A 15,508-nucleotide genomic window follows, 5' to 3' on the forward strand; every position below is an offset into this window, starting at 1 on the left:
CTTGGGCCCCGCTGGACCCAGTAATCACTTCAACTTCTTTATAAATCACCACATTCACACTGCATACAAATATCCTCATAAAACACCATTCAACTTCACAATCACCAACTAAATACGAACTGCTGCAATCCACAACCCTATTAATATTCACACTTCAACCGCCAGTACGACTTTTTTCCAGTTCTCTGAAATGTTGCCGATTCAGCAACTCTGTACATCAAGGATCGGCCTCTGGGGACTAACTACTCTAGAATATGGGTCCAGCTATCCTCCCTTTGGAAAGAGAACCATCCTCCCTCTGCTACCATCTTATCTGGTGATTAACACTACTGCTTTGGTCTGATTCATCTTTTCTTTCCTAGTTCCGAGGGGTGAGAAGATATCTAACAAATGATTCAACTTTAATTGCAGTCTAACCCAATGAGCCTCACATTCAATCCCGGAGAACAACTTACATTTTAAAGGCTTTATTACAGACTCAAAGTCACACTTATATAAATGAGTCTCGAAACCATGGTATAAATGTACAGAATCACCAAAGGAGAATGAAAGTGTCACACAACAATAAATTTCACCAGCATGTGCAGAACCAATATTTCAATAGCAACCATGCAGAAAATAAGGAAAAGCGTTTTGTACTTGAAATCCAATCTCAAGCTTTCCTGCCTAAGCATTGAGTCTAGATTCCCCATTATTCTAAATACTAAAGGGATGTCATAGAAAAGTGTCCCCACCACAGACACCTCAGTCGAAATTCTTTTAGGAGATGTGAGAATCTTAAAGCCACTTTGAAAAATAGTGTGAGATCTGTACCTCACATGGGTCCGCTTCACTCAGGAGGCAATAGGGAATCTTCATCTGAGACTGACTAACACATCACGTAAATCTTAAATTTTCCAGGGGCTGACATCATCAGCCAAAACTTTCCATTAAAAAACAAAATTATAAATCGTAATTGTTAATTAACATTTTCATCCTTTCAAGTTGTTTTCATTCTACCTTGGGTCACTCAAGTGCTGAGGAATTTCAGAGGATAGTTACAGCTTCCAACCCAGGATACCCCTTCTGTCCTTTGTAGCACATCTTCCCAGGCTCCCTTATCTCTCCTTCACAATAAGCCCCTTAATAAGCAAAGACTTGTACCATAGCACCTGCAGCTTAAGAAAATATGTAGGAAAATAAACTTTGCATTGAAGGTTAAAACACACAAAGAACTCAGACCTTCACTCCGACCACACTAACATAGACATGAATGTGCACATTGTTTCAAATGATTTTCATTTTGTTTCTCATAAACTTACTGAATATATAATGATTATAGAAATAACATTTCTAAAATACTATAACATAAACATGATTGCAGAATCATTAACCTCATTTTACAAAAAAGGTTCAGTCATACGTGCACTTGTATGCATTTTAGTGCACCATGTTCAGTGCAAGATGTTTAATTGCCAAGCCAATTTTAACAAGTTGCATAGGAATCTGATTAATTCTTTATTTTAAATTTTAAGAAGAATAAAGGCACAGACAAAGTATGCTCTTTCAACTGTCAAATTAAAATGTAAAGATGCCACAGAGTGCGCATTAGTTTAAATGATACATGAACGCCTGTGGTGTTATTCATTGTTGTTGAAATTGAAAAATCTTCCTTGGATAAATCTTTTAAAGTCTAATTGAGGCTGTTATCTTTCAGAGGAGCAATTTTTCAGAGCACCACCAACAGCACTCAAAGTTACAAAATTGCTGTATCAATTGATGGACCTACAGTCACAATTTATGAACTGCGATGAACAGGCTTTGGTGTGCTGGAGAGTGGGGTTAAGATGTTGGAATAGTTAAGCTTCTTCATGACCCTTGTGACTTGCCAGTATAGTTTACTTTTAGGGCCTAAAGTGACTTAAGTCACCATTGGATTCAAGCAGACAGTGAGTGGTTACAAAAGCATAGGATCCACCAGCCAGCTCGTGTGGTCCATGGTTCCAGATATAATGTTTAATGTGTTTCATATTAGTATATCCCCTGTTTGGAGTGCAGCGATATCCCACTAACTTTTCATGGACATTTACACATTTAGCAGTATTTGGTGCCAGCTCTCAAAATATCCTGTCTCTCCAGTGCAGAACTAACCAAATGTTACTTTGCATCCCTTAAGTCGAAATGTGGCAGGAAAATCTATGCAGGTCATTTCCATGGTTTGCTTTATGGGAAACAATGCTGTGAAGTTGTTATTTGCTTTGTGTCTTTGCTTCCTGTCCCTCTTGGATATTGGATCCCACTGCTTGTATCATTCACATTGGCAGCACCCAGCGAAGTGCAAAACCGCTGGTGGAAGACACAGATATGAGCTCTGAGCTCTCCCACATCATAGTGCTGCCAAAAATTAAATCAGTTGTACTATATTACTTAGAGACGGTTTAATGCTGTACATTGCTATTTTTCCCTTAGCTTCTTCGATGATTACTATATTCTGCTCTATAGTCCCCTGAACAGAAATGAGAATTAAAAAAAAGTCATTTTGGATTTGTGAAGCCCTTTATGTGGCGTGGGCGATCAGAGAAGGACTGCAATATGTGAAAAAACATATCCTGCTATAATCTAATTTGAAACAAGATGAAATAATGACTTTAAAGCCCAGTCTCTGGGTCACACGTAGCACATCCAGCTGTCTCCTTAGATCTGTTTGTTCTCTGTGTAGCAATTTTTGTCAAATTCCTTGACTGCTAGTCCGCTGGAAGGCGAGAGGTGGAATTCAAAGAACTAGCCATACACTAGATCTGTTTTTCAGCTCTATACATTTTTCATTGGACCCTGAAAAATCCTCCAACGTCTTGTGCACATTAAGGCCATTAAACGTGTGGTCCGCACACACCCTTGCACCTAACGGGTCACCTTCTTCCAGGGGGGTTGTATTTGAAATCTTTGAATTACATTTTGAAAGCTTTGCATTGAAGACATCAAATGGTTCTTCATCTTCAAAGTTTACAATGCCATGCTCTCCCTCGATCCTATTCCCACTCACTACCACCCCTTTGGCCCTCCTATTCGTAGTTCAGGTGAAAAAATGCCTGAGGAAAATTCATATTTACAATAACTTTAGTAAGGCTTTCCTGGTTTGTCTCCTTTTACATGCACTCCCTTAACCACCATATTATATTTGTTTTAGAATAATGTCTGTCCTTACTTGCTGGCTAAGTGTAAGTTACAGGTTTTGGCAGTGTTCAAAATGTATATAAAACAGTATAAAAACTGCGATTGTTGACATAATTTCTGCAGATCAATATAATCTGCAAAATGGGAGAAGCCTGCAACATATAATCACTTGTCACAGACTGCAAAATTGCAGGAAAAGACGTATCCTGCAAGGATTTGAATCCGTGTTAAAGTTTATATATTAACCCACTGGTCTATCTTACTCTGATTGAAACCTGTGGCCAGTATTCAACTCACAATTCTCTTAACTTGGTGTATAAAATCCATCTGAGCTTTCTCACAGGATTCTGAATCTCTGGCCTGGAGGATTCAGATGTTTCTGTGCACAACAAGGCATAATAATATAGTATATTATATGGGCTTTCTGGCTGTTTGTATCAGACATTGGGAGAATGTTTACATAAACTACAGTATACAGTCGTTTCGGGATTGGAAAAATATCCTAGATATATTGGGCATAGCATTGTATTAAGGATCCTATCTCCTGCCCCAATAAGCAGGAGATAGTTTTTCAGTCTGCACAGCTGAAGCTTTCCAGGGGCCCTTTCTTCTTAATGGTACTGAAACCCTGCAGTAGAGGTGGAACCTAACCTTCTAGCAGGTAGAGCTGAAACCTAACCTTCTAACAGGTAGAAAAAGGCATACAAACCAGAAAGTGGCATCACTTTTACTGGAATGAAGAAAAAAAATTCTCTTAAAAACATAATTAAATACATACGCAGAATTAAACATAAAAATATTACCAGAAACTTGTTGATGCCCAGTTTAATCATAAACCTATACCACACATCCCAGATTATTCAAGGCAAGATGTGTTGCAAAGTGCTGGATGTTACAAACTTGTCGGACAGACGGAAGCAGCCTGGAGTATCTGCTGAATCGATGATGAATTATGTACCTATTGACCCTTGACAGAATGCTCCTGAAGGTCTTCAGTTTCTGCCTAAAGTTGATTCCGAGTGTCAGTCCATCCAGTTGCTCTTGTAACTCATTCAGAGTGTGTGGCATCCTTGTCTGAAACAGATCGCTTAGAGTAACAGATTAAGTTGGAGTAAATGGCTGTTAGCAGTTCTATTGCTGCTGAGTTAAAGGGATGACATAGGTAGTGGTTTAAGAAACACAAACTCAGAATTTGACAAAGATGTTTATTAGGCCTTACACATAATCTTGATTCATTGTAACACACTTTAAATTGCACCTGATTAAGGTGCTGACAATGTGTTTTTATTGCCCTCCCATCCTGTTATCGGCCCCAGCTGTAGGCGTGGGCCCATAGTGAGCCATTATTGCCCTAAAATTAAGGGCAATAAGACTATTGGCTCCCACGCACCTCCTCCCAAGAAGTAAATTAAACTCAGCATGGTACAAACGGCTCTCCTGCACTTTGGAGGTCTTTCATCAGAAGGCTTGCTTGCTTTCAGTCTATATCAGCCCCTCCTCCTTTTTCGCAAAACCGTGATGTAAGCCCAAACATGGCAGTTTATTTTTTAAGGGTTGAGTCTGTGAGTGCATGCGCTTGTGCAGACTGTTGTGTTCAGTAAAGGGCTCGGAGCCTGCCTGTCCCACACCATTTGTTGGTTTACGTGGCAGTCGTCTTTACAGCCTGGTAATTCTTCAAGGCAATCCTGGCATCACTTCTGTTTCTCTGTGTGAAGCAGGGATCAAGCACTAATTGAGTGGTTTCTGTCATCTGGACAGTTGACTTTAAAACTTCAGTGAGGAGCAGCAGACCAGATCCTTCTGAATATTGTCTCAGGAAATTGGAGGAGAAGGGTCAAAACTGTTTCTGGTGGTGTTGATTGAGTGCACATGTCAGTCACAACCTGAGTAGTCAGTATAGAAACTGTTGTCTCCCCAGACCTTTAGACAAGTATTGGTAATCATGATTGCTAATTAGTGTGATTCAGTTACATTGATTTGATCATATTCTCTAGCAGCAGTAATATATCATCACTTAATTACAAGAGTTCCCTGGCATCACTCTGCCAAAGTAAAATGAGCCGGGTGTTAATGATTGCAACAGAGGTTTCACGATTGCGTCAGATGTGTCAGAGGTAGCCTGTCCAGAACAGCATGCAAGGGTGTTGTGGGAGTTTGTGTGAAAGTGAAGATTGCTTAGTCTAAGCTTAGTGTGGTGGGAGGAGCACAGTGTGTTTGTTTTTCGGGAGCTTCGGTGTAATCCCAATGCTGGCAACTCAGAGAAGTGTATTTGGAGAAGTTGGTTGTGGTATCTGCGAACCCGGTTTACATTGATGACTCACCTGCACATAGTGCACAGCCTTAAAATATATTTGTCATTCACGGATGTGACCGTACCACCAGCTTCCTTTACAGATAACCCAGGACCTTCATGAATGAATACTCTGGTCTTAGTGCAAATCAGAGGGTTGTATTTGGATTGATAATGTTGCCCAAGACTGCAAAAACAATGTGTGTGATTCACAGCTGCAGCAGAACTGTGCATTGTATGAAAAAGTTTAGAATGACATCTTGAACATCTTACATTTGTGATAGCGATGGAAGAATTTATCTAACTTCAATTGATGAAGGCGATCTTGTGGCAGACAGGCACAAGGGTTTTCAGACCATAAATATTCCTGACATTAAAATGGTGGCATTCATTGAAATATTGTCTTATTTACAGGTTGAAAGACTCAGCTACTAATTGGTGAGAAGATTCTGAAACTGTGGAGGCTTTTGACTATTACTCAGGCCACATATATTTCCTATTATGATGATCTTTTAAACAATTACCCTAGTTTCCAAAACTAGTTTCATTGTGTTCTGTGAAAAGTTAGTGTCCTGTCAAGCATCTGGGAGGAGGAGAACATTTACCTATACTTGAGTTGTGTTTCCCTGAAGGAACTCTGAAGGCAACTCTTTTGCGCTCTCAGATTAAGGTCTAAAAGACTGATTTATTTAGTGATACTGATGGCAACACTGGTGTAGGTGTAGAAATTGGGCTTTAGTTGGGTTGGATGATTTCAGACTAATAAAGCCGAGGACCTTGTTTCATTTTCTGGAATGAACAGAGTTATGACTGCTTCACCCCAGGTATGTTGGTGTATCAACTTACAAAACAATTAAACTTTAATAGAAATTCCTTGGAAGAGGTGCTATCCATTCCTGCGTTGGAACCTGTGAATGCTACTCTGTCAGTGCTTTAAACTAAAGATACATACATATACACATACAGACCTATAGAAAGACATCAGCATAAGCATCTCTAGTAGGGTAACATTGGGAGATACTATCCAGGACGTGAAAGAGGGTGGTGGAGATGCTAGTAGACAAGGGGTAAATATTATATTTTTACTAAAATGCGCCCATGGCATCCAACACAATGGATTTTGGCTTTTCTCTGTACTAATCACTTTTACAGAAGTGATTCATAGGTTGGTATGTCATGTGTTATTCGAAGGGGGTAGTGGTTCTAGAGGTAGCAAGCGAAGTGTACGATGAAGCAGAAGTGAAATAGTAAGACGCTAAAACAAGAGCAGTTGGAGGGTCAGAAGGCGCAGGTTGGAAATTAGTGAATGTATGTGAATGATAGCTGGATGTGGATAGACATTGTCCAAGGCACCATAAATGAGTATAGAGTGTTTTGAGTGCTATGATTGGATTGGGTCTCATTAGAGATGTGCAATGTGTTAAGTCAATGATTAAAGAAATTGTCGGAGATTAATTGGGAAAGAGATCAGAGAAAGACTATGGTGCTAGAAAGTAAGTGATTGTTGTGTATTGTTCTCACTGAGAGCTTCTATCATGAGTACCAGATTCCGATTCTGGTTATTCTCTGCCATGACATAGCAAAGGTAGGAAACAAAAGTTGAGGGCCTCTGAGTCAGTGGTGGCTGTTTGTGCCATAATACAGCAGAAAGCACATCGACAGGCAGATAGTGGCCAGGAAAGCACACAGGGTAGTTAGGATGGATGGAAGGAGGGCAGGTATTTTTTATTTTAATATTTGGGGCAGGGAGGAGAGACTGTGTTATATATGTCTCCCTCATTACTCCCCTGTGTAGCAGTTTAGAACGGGGCGGATTAATTTTGCATAATTAGATAACAATGTTGTAGTTGGGTAAAAGCGAATGCAGTTTTTTTTTCTCCTCTGGGTTCTACAGGATATCATAGACAACTCGAGCTTTGGTACACTTTTGTATTTTATGTTATTCAGAACCCCAGGGGCAATTTCTCTTTTAGGGCTGAGGGGCTGTGCCCCTCTAAATTCCTACACATTCATATGATAAATATTAAATAGATTGATTTGTTTTGAGATACGATCATATCTCTAAACAAAGCAATGCATTTAAGTCTGGGCTGTCTGTTCCAGGCTTCCTGCCCCGACTCGCTTTGAAGCACGAGGCGGAAGCCAGGCGGCAATTCAACTTTCTACACTGTGACACATGACACAGGACTGACTGCTCTAAAGCCATTCATTTCCTTTGTGGTCTGTGGCAGTATCCACCATAGTCCAATGACGCTTTTATTGTCATGATTTTGGGCGTTGGAGTCTTCATCCCTGTGTGAGGGCAGCCATCTGTCATTAACAGGCATAGATCCCACCCTTTCCCAATTCTTCACGCAGTAGGAGTGGATGCAAGCATGTGTGATTTAGTGCCTTGTCTTCAGTAACAGTAACTGTTATAATGCTAATCTTGTGTTGTATTTGTTTGTACTGAGACCCCTTATCATGCTAACCTCCCCCATGTGACACCCCAGGCCCTGCCTGCAGATGGGTGGCTCCTTGAGAAGAGGAGCTACTGTATTTGTTCCTCATGAAACTGTTCCAAACGACAAGCAGAGTTCTTGCTCCAGTGCGAAATGGATCCAAAAATCCTAGTCAAGCGCAAGGGGAGAATTACATCCTTACAGTAAAGGCAGTTATGTGCTGTGCAGCTATAAAACTGGCCCTATCTTCATCCCCTTAACATTAATGACACAAACATGGAATGATATGCAAACAATGAATGTTAAAATGTGCGTAATGTGTGTCAGCCATTTAGTTCCTCTTACTTCACATGTTTTATTTAATGTTGCGTTTCCCAAGACAGTTAGCTGTTTCATCATGCAGTGGTTCTGTTCATTGTATTATTCTTGCATAGTGCATACTTTGACTCATGCCAGGTGTTTGAGGGGCTTTGATTAAGAGTGCTGGTGCGGAGGCTGAAGGCAAAACAAAGTGCCTGACAGTGGGTTGGTCTCTCTGCAAAGCACACAGAACAATGGTCATGCAATACAGTTGCAAATTAAATTCAATGTAAATGTGTGTGAAGGGGTGCGTCGAGGTCAAAATATTTAAAAGGCAAAATCAAAATGAAATAAAGTGCTTAAATGTGAATGAGTGCAGTGTATGTTTGAGGTGGTAAAATGAGGAAGATGCGAGGGAGAGCATTCAGGGGAGAGGGAAAAGAGGGTGCTGAAGAGGAAAGAAGGGAGGTTTAAAATGTGAAGATGGATGAGGTGTGAAGAGAAAAAGGGCATACATATTTAACGTAAAGCACACATAACGAAGGCCATAGTCCTTCCAGAGGCCTCAAAAATATTTAATTCACAGTCACACAGTTTCAGAATTGAAACATTTCCTATGTTAATTATTTATAGTTAATCGTTGTTGTTACTCATTTATCTTAAACAGCTAACAACCATTGACAAAACCAATAGTACCTACAGGTTTTAGGCGTATGTCAGTTGTGTTATATTTCTGGATGCAATACCATCTCAGAAAGAAACCAAAATACAGGCCGGGTGTCTCACTATGGGAATTACAGAAATGTATTTTACATGTTCCCTTTTAGAGAGCCCCCATTTTTTTCATCCCACTTAAAGATTTGTCTGCACATGTTTCTGTATGACTGATTGCAGCCAGAAGCGGTGGGTGCTTCCTGATGCATGGTTTGAGCATTTTCTTCCAAAGTTGATGCTGCATGCAGTGCAAGACACTGGGCAAGCACAAACTTTGAAGGGCCTGAAGCTGTTGCGCTGTACAATTTGCACATTAAACTAACTGTTGAACGTATTAATGTAGTACGATGTGGGGCAGTTTTTAATGTGTTTAGTATTTCAAGACTGTACGTTCCCACTGCTTTATAAACCTTTCTTTCTCACTAAATTAATTTTCTTTCAAATGCACCATTTATCAATCTTTTTTTATTTTTTTCTTGGGAGGAGGACTCACCTTGGACCCCTATGCTTACTCTCTACATAAGTCATACCCAAATTTTACGTCTCACCAATTTCAAATGTCACTAGCCGGCACTGCAGAACCCCTTGGTGAAAAAACTTTCTATAATTCACTATTAACTGCCTATAATTCCATATGTTAGGCCAAGAGATTGTGAAAGAATATATGAGGATTGTAGCAAACTGGAAGTGGAAAATTATGTATTATAGCAACAGGCAATGTCAGTTAATTTATTGTGATCTGTATTGTGAAGGCCAAAACGCACAATCACTTTTACCCATACTATTATTGCTCTAACCAGAGTCCTAATATTAACCTACCTTGGGATTGCTCTGCCATTACATTATACAGGTCAAGGGGGAAATCATTAGTCCTGCACATGTTGTTTTTGCACGCATTACAAATAGATAAAATGCAGATTAATTAAATGCTGCTTCACTGTCACATTGAAATGATTTTGCTGATAAGGGGCTAAAATATCTGCACTGCTACAAATTGTAGGAAAAGGTGCAGATTAGATCAACCTGACTGTCTTTGTCATTGATATAACGTTTGAAAACAACCGTGTAACAAACCTTAACGATTGCAAAATAGGTATGACAATCCAGTTTTGAGTCTGGCACAAATTCAAACAGATGATTTAACATTTGACTGTAAAACATATCTGTGACGTTTTACTCATTTTCTGCAAAAATACAGTGCAACTGGGCTGTTAAAAAAGGATGTCCCATTGTGCCTTCGATAAACTATTTTGAAGATTAAACAAATGTATGTGTTTACAAATCACATAATAAAAAACTTTTTTATGTTATTTCTTTTTTTTAGGTATCGTCTCAAAGTCTTACGAATGTCGACTGAAGGGCCAAGGTGCAACCTTTGTAGAGACTATCAGCACTTTTGCTACCACAGAAGAGAGCTGCCCAATTAAAGAAGAAACCATTACAAGTGGCCTTGAAGAATCTCAATCACCTGAACAAGTGCAGCAAGTTATAATTTTTCAAGGGTTTTCTGAGGAATACAGTGGTGATTTTGCCATTGATGCCTCTGTTGAGGAAACTGCTGCTGCCACCCTCCAAACGTTAGCAATGGCAGGTCAAGTGGCCAGTGTCGTCCATATTACAGAGGATGGTCAAGTCATAACAACGAGCCAGAATGCTTCGCATGTGGGTGCTATGATTCCAGGACGGATCATCAGTGAGCATCTGCAAGATGGCAGCACCCAAGTGGTAGTAGTTGAAGGCCCAGTAGGAGAAGCAGATGTTAATGACTCTATTGCATTTGAGACAGTAACGAATTCCAGCAGCACTGTAGTCCAACAAGTTATGACCCAGGGGGTGTTAGAGCAGTCTGATACTGCATTGCAAACCTCGGACTCCCCTTCTGCCCTGGACGCCTTGCTTTGTGCTGTAACTGAGTTGGGAGAGGTGGGAGACAACAAAGGGCACCAGCTCATAGCAGAGTCTAATCAGAAAGATGGCTTGGCAGACCAAAATGCCCCTGGCATTTCTAATGAAATAGAGACACATGAAGTGCAAGTTTTCCATGATGTTCAAGAACGTCCAATTATTGTGGAATCAGGGACTGAAGTAACACAAGTCACTCATCCAGCCACCATTTTTACATCTCAGGAATCTGCTCAGGCTGCTTTTGGGAAAATGGTCCAGGGAGTGCTTGAGTTTGCAGTTTGTGATTCAGTTGCAGCAGATCAACTGATGAAGGAAGGGGTCACTCAAGTTATTTTGAACAATGAAGGAACTGTACATATGCTGTCTAGGGAAGGCTCTCGCATAATGATGCGAGACACAAGTGGTCGCGCTCTCCAACTTGGGAGTCAGCACATGAACCTAGTTGAATCTGATGGGGAAATTTCACAGATCATAGTCACAGAAGAGATTGCCCAAGCTATGGTTCAGGGGTCCAATGGAAGCTTCCCTGAAGGCACAACACATTATTTTGTAACAGAGCTACCACAAGGAGGTGTACAGGATGAGGCTAGCCTATATTCACATACAGTCATAGAGACAGTGGAGTCTCAAGAGATTATACAAGCTGGCACTGTTGTGGATGGTCACAATTTATCTGAAGTTGGAATAGATCAACAGGTAACAAATGTGGTTGTCTATACAGAGGTTAACTCCCAAACAGCGAATGTAGCTAGCCAACAAGAGCAGGAAGAACTTCAAGCATGTGACTCACAGCAGGACTGAACATGGACAGCCACTGGTGGACATGAATACCATTGAAATCGCTTTACAAATGCTGCAAGAAATTGTTCAGACTTTTCAGTTCCAAAATGTCCCCTTTCTGTGACTGGAAAAGAAACAGGTCTAAAGGAGTTAACTTGGAGAAAGGGAAAGGCTGCACTGTAAACTGCAAAGAGAAGTACTATACGATAGGACATGGGCTGGGACCTAGACGTCCAAAGGACAGTGTTTCTTGTTTGAAATAGACTGGATAAGAAAGAAGGGTTTCTGGTACACTCAGAAACAGCGAGCTACATGATGTTTTTATGATTACACCAAACAAAAGTTTCCATAACAAATTTCACCCTTAAGAAACAAAATTTGAATTGTTGATAGAAGGTGGTCCTGCTTTTGCTACCTACTAGCTCTCAGTGTTTTTACAATTAAAAGTAAAACACTATATTCTAATTTGTTTCATAAATCAATTCTGCCACCGCAGATAGGTGTACTTTCACACTGATGTTTAGGTTGTGATCTAAAATTGTGAACCAAACTGCTGCAGGAGATGTAAACTAATGTTTATGTTGTAATCTAAAATTTTGAACCAGACTGCTGCAAGAGATGTAAACTGATGTTTAGGTTATGATCTGAAATTGTGAACCAGGCTGCTGCAGAAGATGTAAAACGGAGTCCACAGTGCATTGCCGCTTTTGCTTTTCAGCCACATCGAGCTGCTCCAAAGGTTGCTTTTTGGAGCGACCCTGGATTTGAGGGAAGTAGTCTTTAAGCATTGAAAGTTAAAGCTTGCCAGGCTTCTTGTATTCCATGTCTAATATGGAATAGAACGCTGGTTTTGGAAGACCTAGAATCCATCGCCTTCAGATGGCTTGCTTAGACAAGCGCCTGTACATTATATGTGTCAAAATGTATAACACAATTTCTTACAAAAGTGCTTTGTATGAACATATTTATTATGTTTCTTGGTTTCCTCTAAAGTTATTGAAGGCTGCCACAACCTACCACTAGAACTTCTACTTTGACTTGTAACAATAAACTGGCCGTGATAGTAAAAGAACATCTTTTTGTCTCCTAATGCACTTGCTGTCCTTTCAGAAATTTGGAGAAGACATTTCTTTCCTTTTTTTGTTTTCTTTGCAATAAAAAAACTCCGAGTTCCAAAAAGGGTTCAAGTGTCTGATATTGGAGGTGAAAGTACGACTGTCTAAAAAAACACAACGTTGAAATTATTCTGTCAGCTTTTCCCTTTGTCAGTACTCATCTCTAGTTACATTTAAATGAATCGATGTAAAATATGTGATTTTGGCACAAACTGAGTTTTATGTTTTATTAATAATCATATGAACATCCAGGGCACATGAATGTAGCTGAACTAGGAGCTTAAAATAGTCCTGGAACCCGGCATTAAGTGAGTCTCACAAACACACCCTTCACTTTGTAGGGGGATTGAAGATGTTCTCTTCCAAGATATAAAAACAAATCTTGTTTAACAATTCTTTTTGCAACACATTTTACCAAATGCATCCCCTCGAGCACTCACCAATATCGCAAAGTTTCCAATTAAAAATGACGAAAAATTCATTTTGAGATGTTACAGGGCAATCAGTAGTTACAGTATACCATCTGTGACATTGGGAATCTGTCCTCTCTTGTGTCTTGGGGCCTCCATACTGCGGACCCTCAAACTGATTACCAAATACCCACTTTTGCACTTGACTCTCAGCAGTGCTTAATTTGAGCCAGTGCTCGCCAGTTTCCTTACCACACATTGACCAACATCATGTGAGGGGAAAACACATAGCAGGAAACAAAGGAGTAAGAGAAAAACTACAAAACCGTCACTTAGGGAGAAAGAAGGGACTTGCACGAGTGAGACAAAGGGGCAGGCAGTGTCTGGTAATATATTAAAGAAGCTTGAGGTGGATTAAAGACTGCAGAGCCTTGGTATTCAGTGTGCTGAAGTTTAATAGTGCCAGCTGCTGGCTTCTGAGAAGAGCTTTGAACAGCAGCATTTATTCTTTTGAAAACTGAGCATTGACTCTCAGGGAAGCGAGGCAGAGCAGTGTAACTGCTGACTCAGAGGTGCTGTGTACTAGAAACTCAAAACTCAGCAATACTCAAAATAACACTCACTCTATTACTGAGCAGTTGAACATACATTTCTTACATCCGTACCAGTTCCCCCACCTCTATTGGATGCTTTTTGGATAGGAGCAAGGGCAACCTTTTGTTATGGGTAAAGGTTTGGTAAAGCCACAGGTCTCCTGACTCCTATGTTTGCCTTGACAAATCTCAGCAGCCTTTCAAAATCCAGCACTGGTGATCTCCTGTCCTTAGGACATCCTGACAGCTGCGCCCCAAGCAAACCACTCCTCTTGTCTGCAGTCACCGGCCACACAGGCCTTCTGCCAGCGGCAGGGGCCCTGTTTGTCCCAACTAGACCTTTGGTGCACATTCCTTAGACAAACAAAACTAGACCAGTCCAAAGAAGTCATGTGGACCAAGGTTCCCAGCAAGACCATCCTTTACTGGCCCTGAGAGAGATTAATGGAAATGGTGTGGCCCGCCTTGAAAAGAGTCTACACAGTCCATAACTGCGCCAACACCCTCGCTCCACTCAAAAAAACCACCAACACCCGTGCCAACAAGAAAGCTCCCTGGTTCACCGCTGATCTTCAGGCCTCCAAACGAGAATGCCGGAAAGCCGAGAAGATCTGGCGCCAAGAACAATCAGAAAGCCACCACGCCGCCCTCAAATCAGCCATCCGCTAACATCACCAGCTCAGCCAGACCGCCAAAAGATCTTTGTACAAAGAACGAATGGACAACAACGCACACAACAGCAAGGAGCTCTTCAGCATCATCAAGGAACTCACCAACCCCAAAGTCCTGCTCCGCCGACCCACCCCACTCGCAAGACCTCTGCGACTCCCTCGCCACCTTCTTTCACCGCAAGATCACAGACATCCATGGAAGCTTCGCACTGCTGTCCCCCACCACTGCCAAGGTCGACCCCAACGCACCCTGCCACACCAACGTACTGAGTGCCTGGACTCCCACCAACGATGAGGAAACTACCAAGACCATGATCACCATCCACTCCAGCTCTCCCGCTGACCCCTGCCCTCACCACGTCTTCAATAAAGCCAGCTCCGGACCATCATCAACAGCTCCTTCGAGACCGCCACCTTCCCGGAGAGCTGGAAACACGACGAAGTCAACGCCCTGCTCAAAAATCCCAAAGCCGACCCCGAACACCTCAAAAACTATCGACCTATTTCCCTACTCCCCTTCCCTGCGAAGTTCATCGCGAAGATAGTCAACAACCAACTATCCCGCTTTCTGGAGGACAACAGCCTACTCGACGTCTCCCAGTCCGGATTCCGAAAGAACCACAGCGCTGCGACTGCCCTTATCGCCTGCACCGACGACATCAGGAGCAGGCTCGACAAAGGTGAAACCGTTCCCTCATCCTCCTTGACCTTTCCGCAGCCTTCGCCACTGCCTGTCACTGCACCCCTCGCGCACACCTCTTCGCTGGAATTTGCCACAGAGCCCTGGACTGGCTCACCTCCTTCCTCTCTAGAAGAACCAAAAGAGTCCGCTTCCGCCCGTTCCTGTTTAAGGCCACCAAGACCATTTGCAGAGTTCCACAGGGATCCTCACTCAGCCCCACCCTCTTTAGTGTCTGTATGGCTCCGCTCGCCAACATCATCCGATTCCACGGCCTCAACATCGGCTCCTACGCAGACTACACTCAGCTTATCCTCTATCACTAAGGACCCCGCAACCATTAAGAACAACCTCCACACCGGACTCCACGCCATCGCCAACTGGATGAAAGGAAGACGCCTCAAGCTGAACTCGGAGAAGACCGAGATCATCATCTTCGGCCCCAACAGATCAGCAT

At 41.8% G+C, this 15,508-nt stretch overlaps 1 protein-coding gene across 2 annotated transcripts in view; it reads left to right on the forward strand.

Moving 5' to 3' along the window:
* ZNF407 (zinc finger protein 407) overlaps positions 1 to 12,762 on the forward strand; it is a 1,574,765-nt gene extending 1,562,003 nt beyond the window's left edge. For both annotated transcript variants that reach the window (XM_069219421.1, XM_069219420.1), the window contains one exon: positions 10,223 to 12,762. In XM_069219421.1, coding sequence (XP_069075522.1) covers positions 10,223 to 11,604 — 1,382 coding nt within the window. In that variant the 3' untranslated portion in view covers positions 11,605 to 12,762. The remainder of the gene's footprint in view (positions 1 to 10,222) is intronic.
* The last annotated feature ends 2,746 nt before the right edge of the window (positions 12,763 to 15,508 follow it).

The sequence above is a fragment of the Pleurodeles waltl genome, chromosome 2_2 (genome assembly GCF_031143425.1).
Source record: "Pleurodeles waltl isolate 20211129_DDA chromosome 2_2, aPleWal1.hap1.20221129, whole genome shotgun sequence".
NCBI classification, from domain to species: Eukaryota; Metazoa; Chordata; class Amphibia; order Caudata; family Salamandridae; genus Pleurodeles; species Pleurodeles waltl.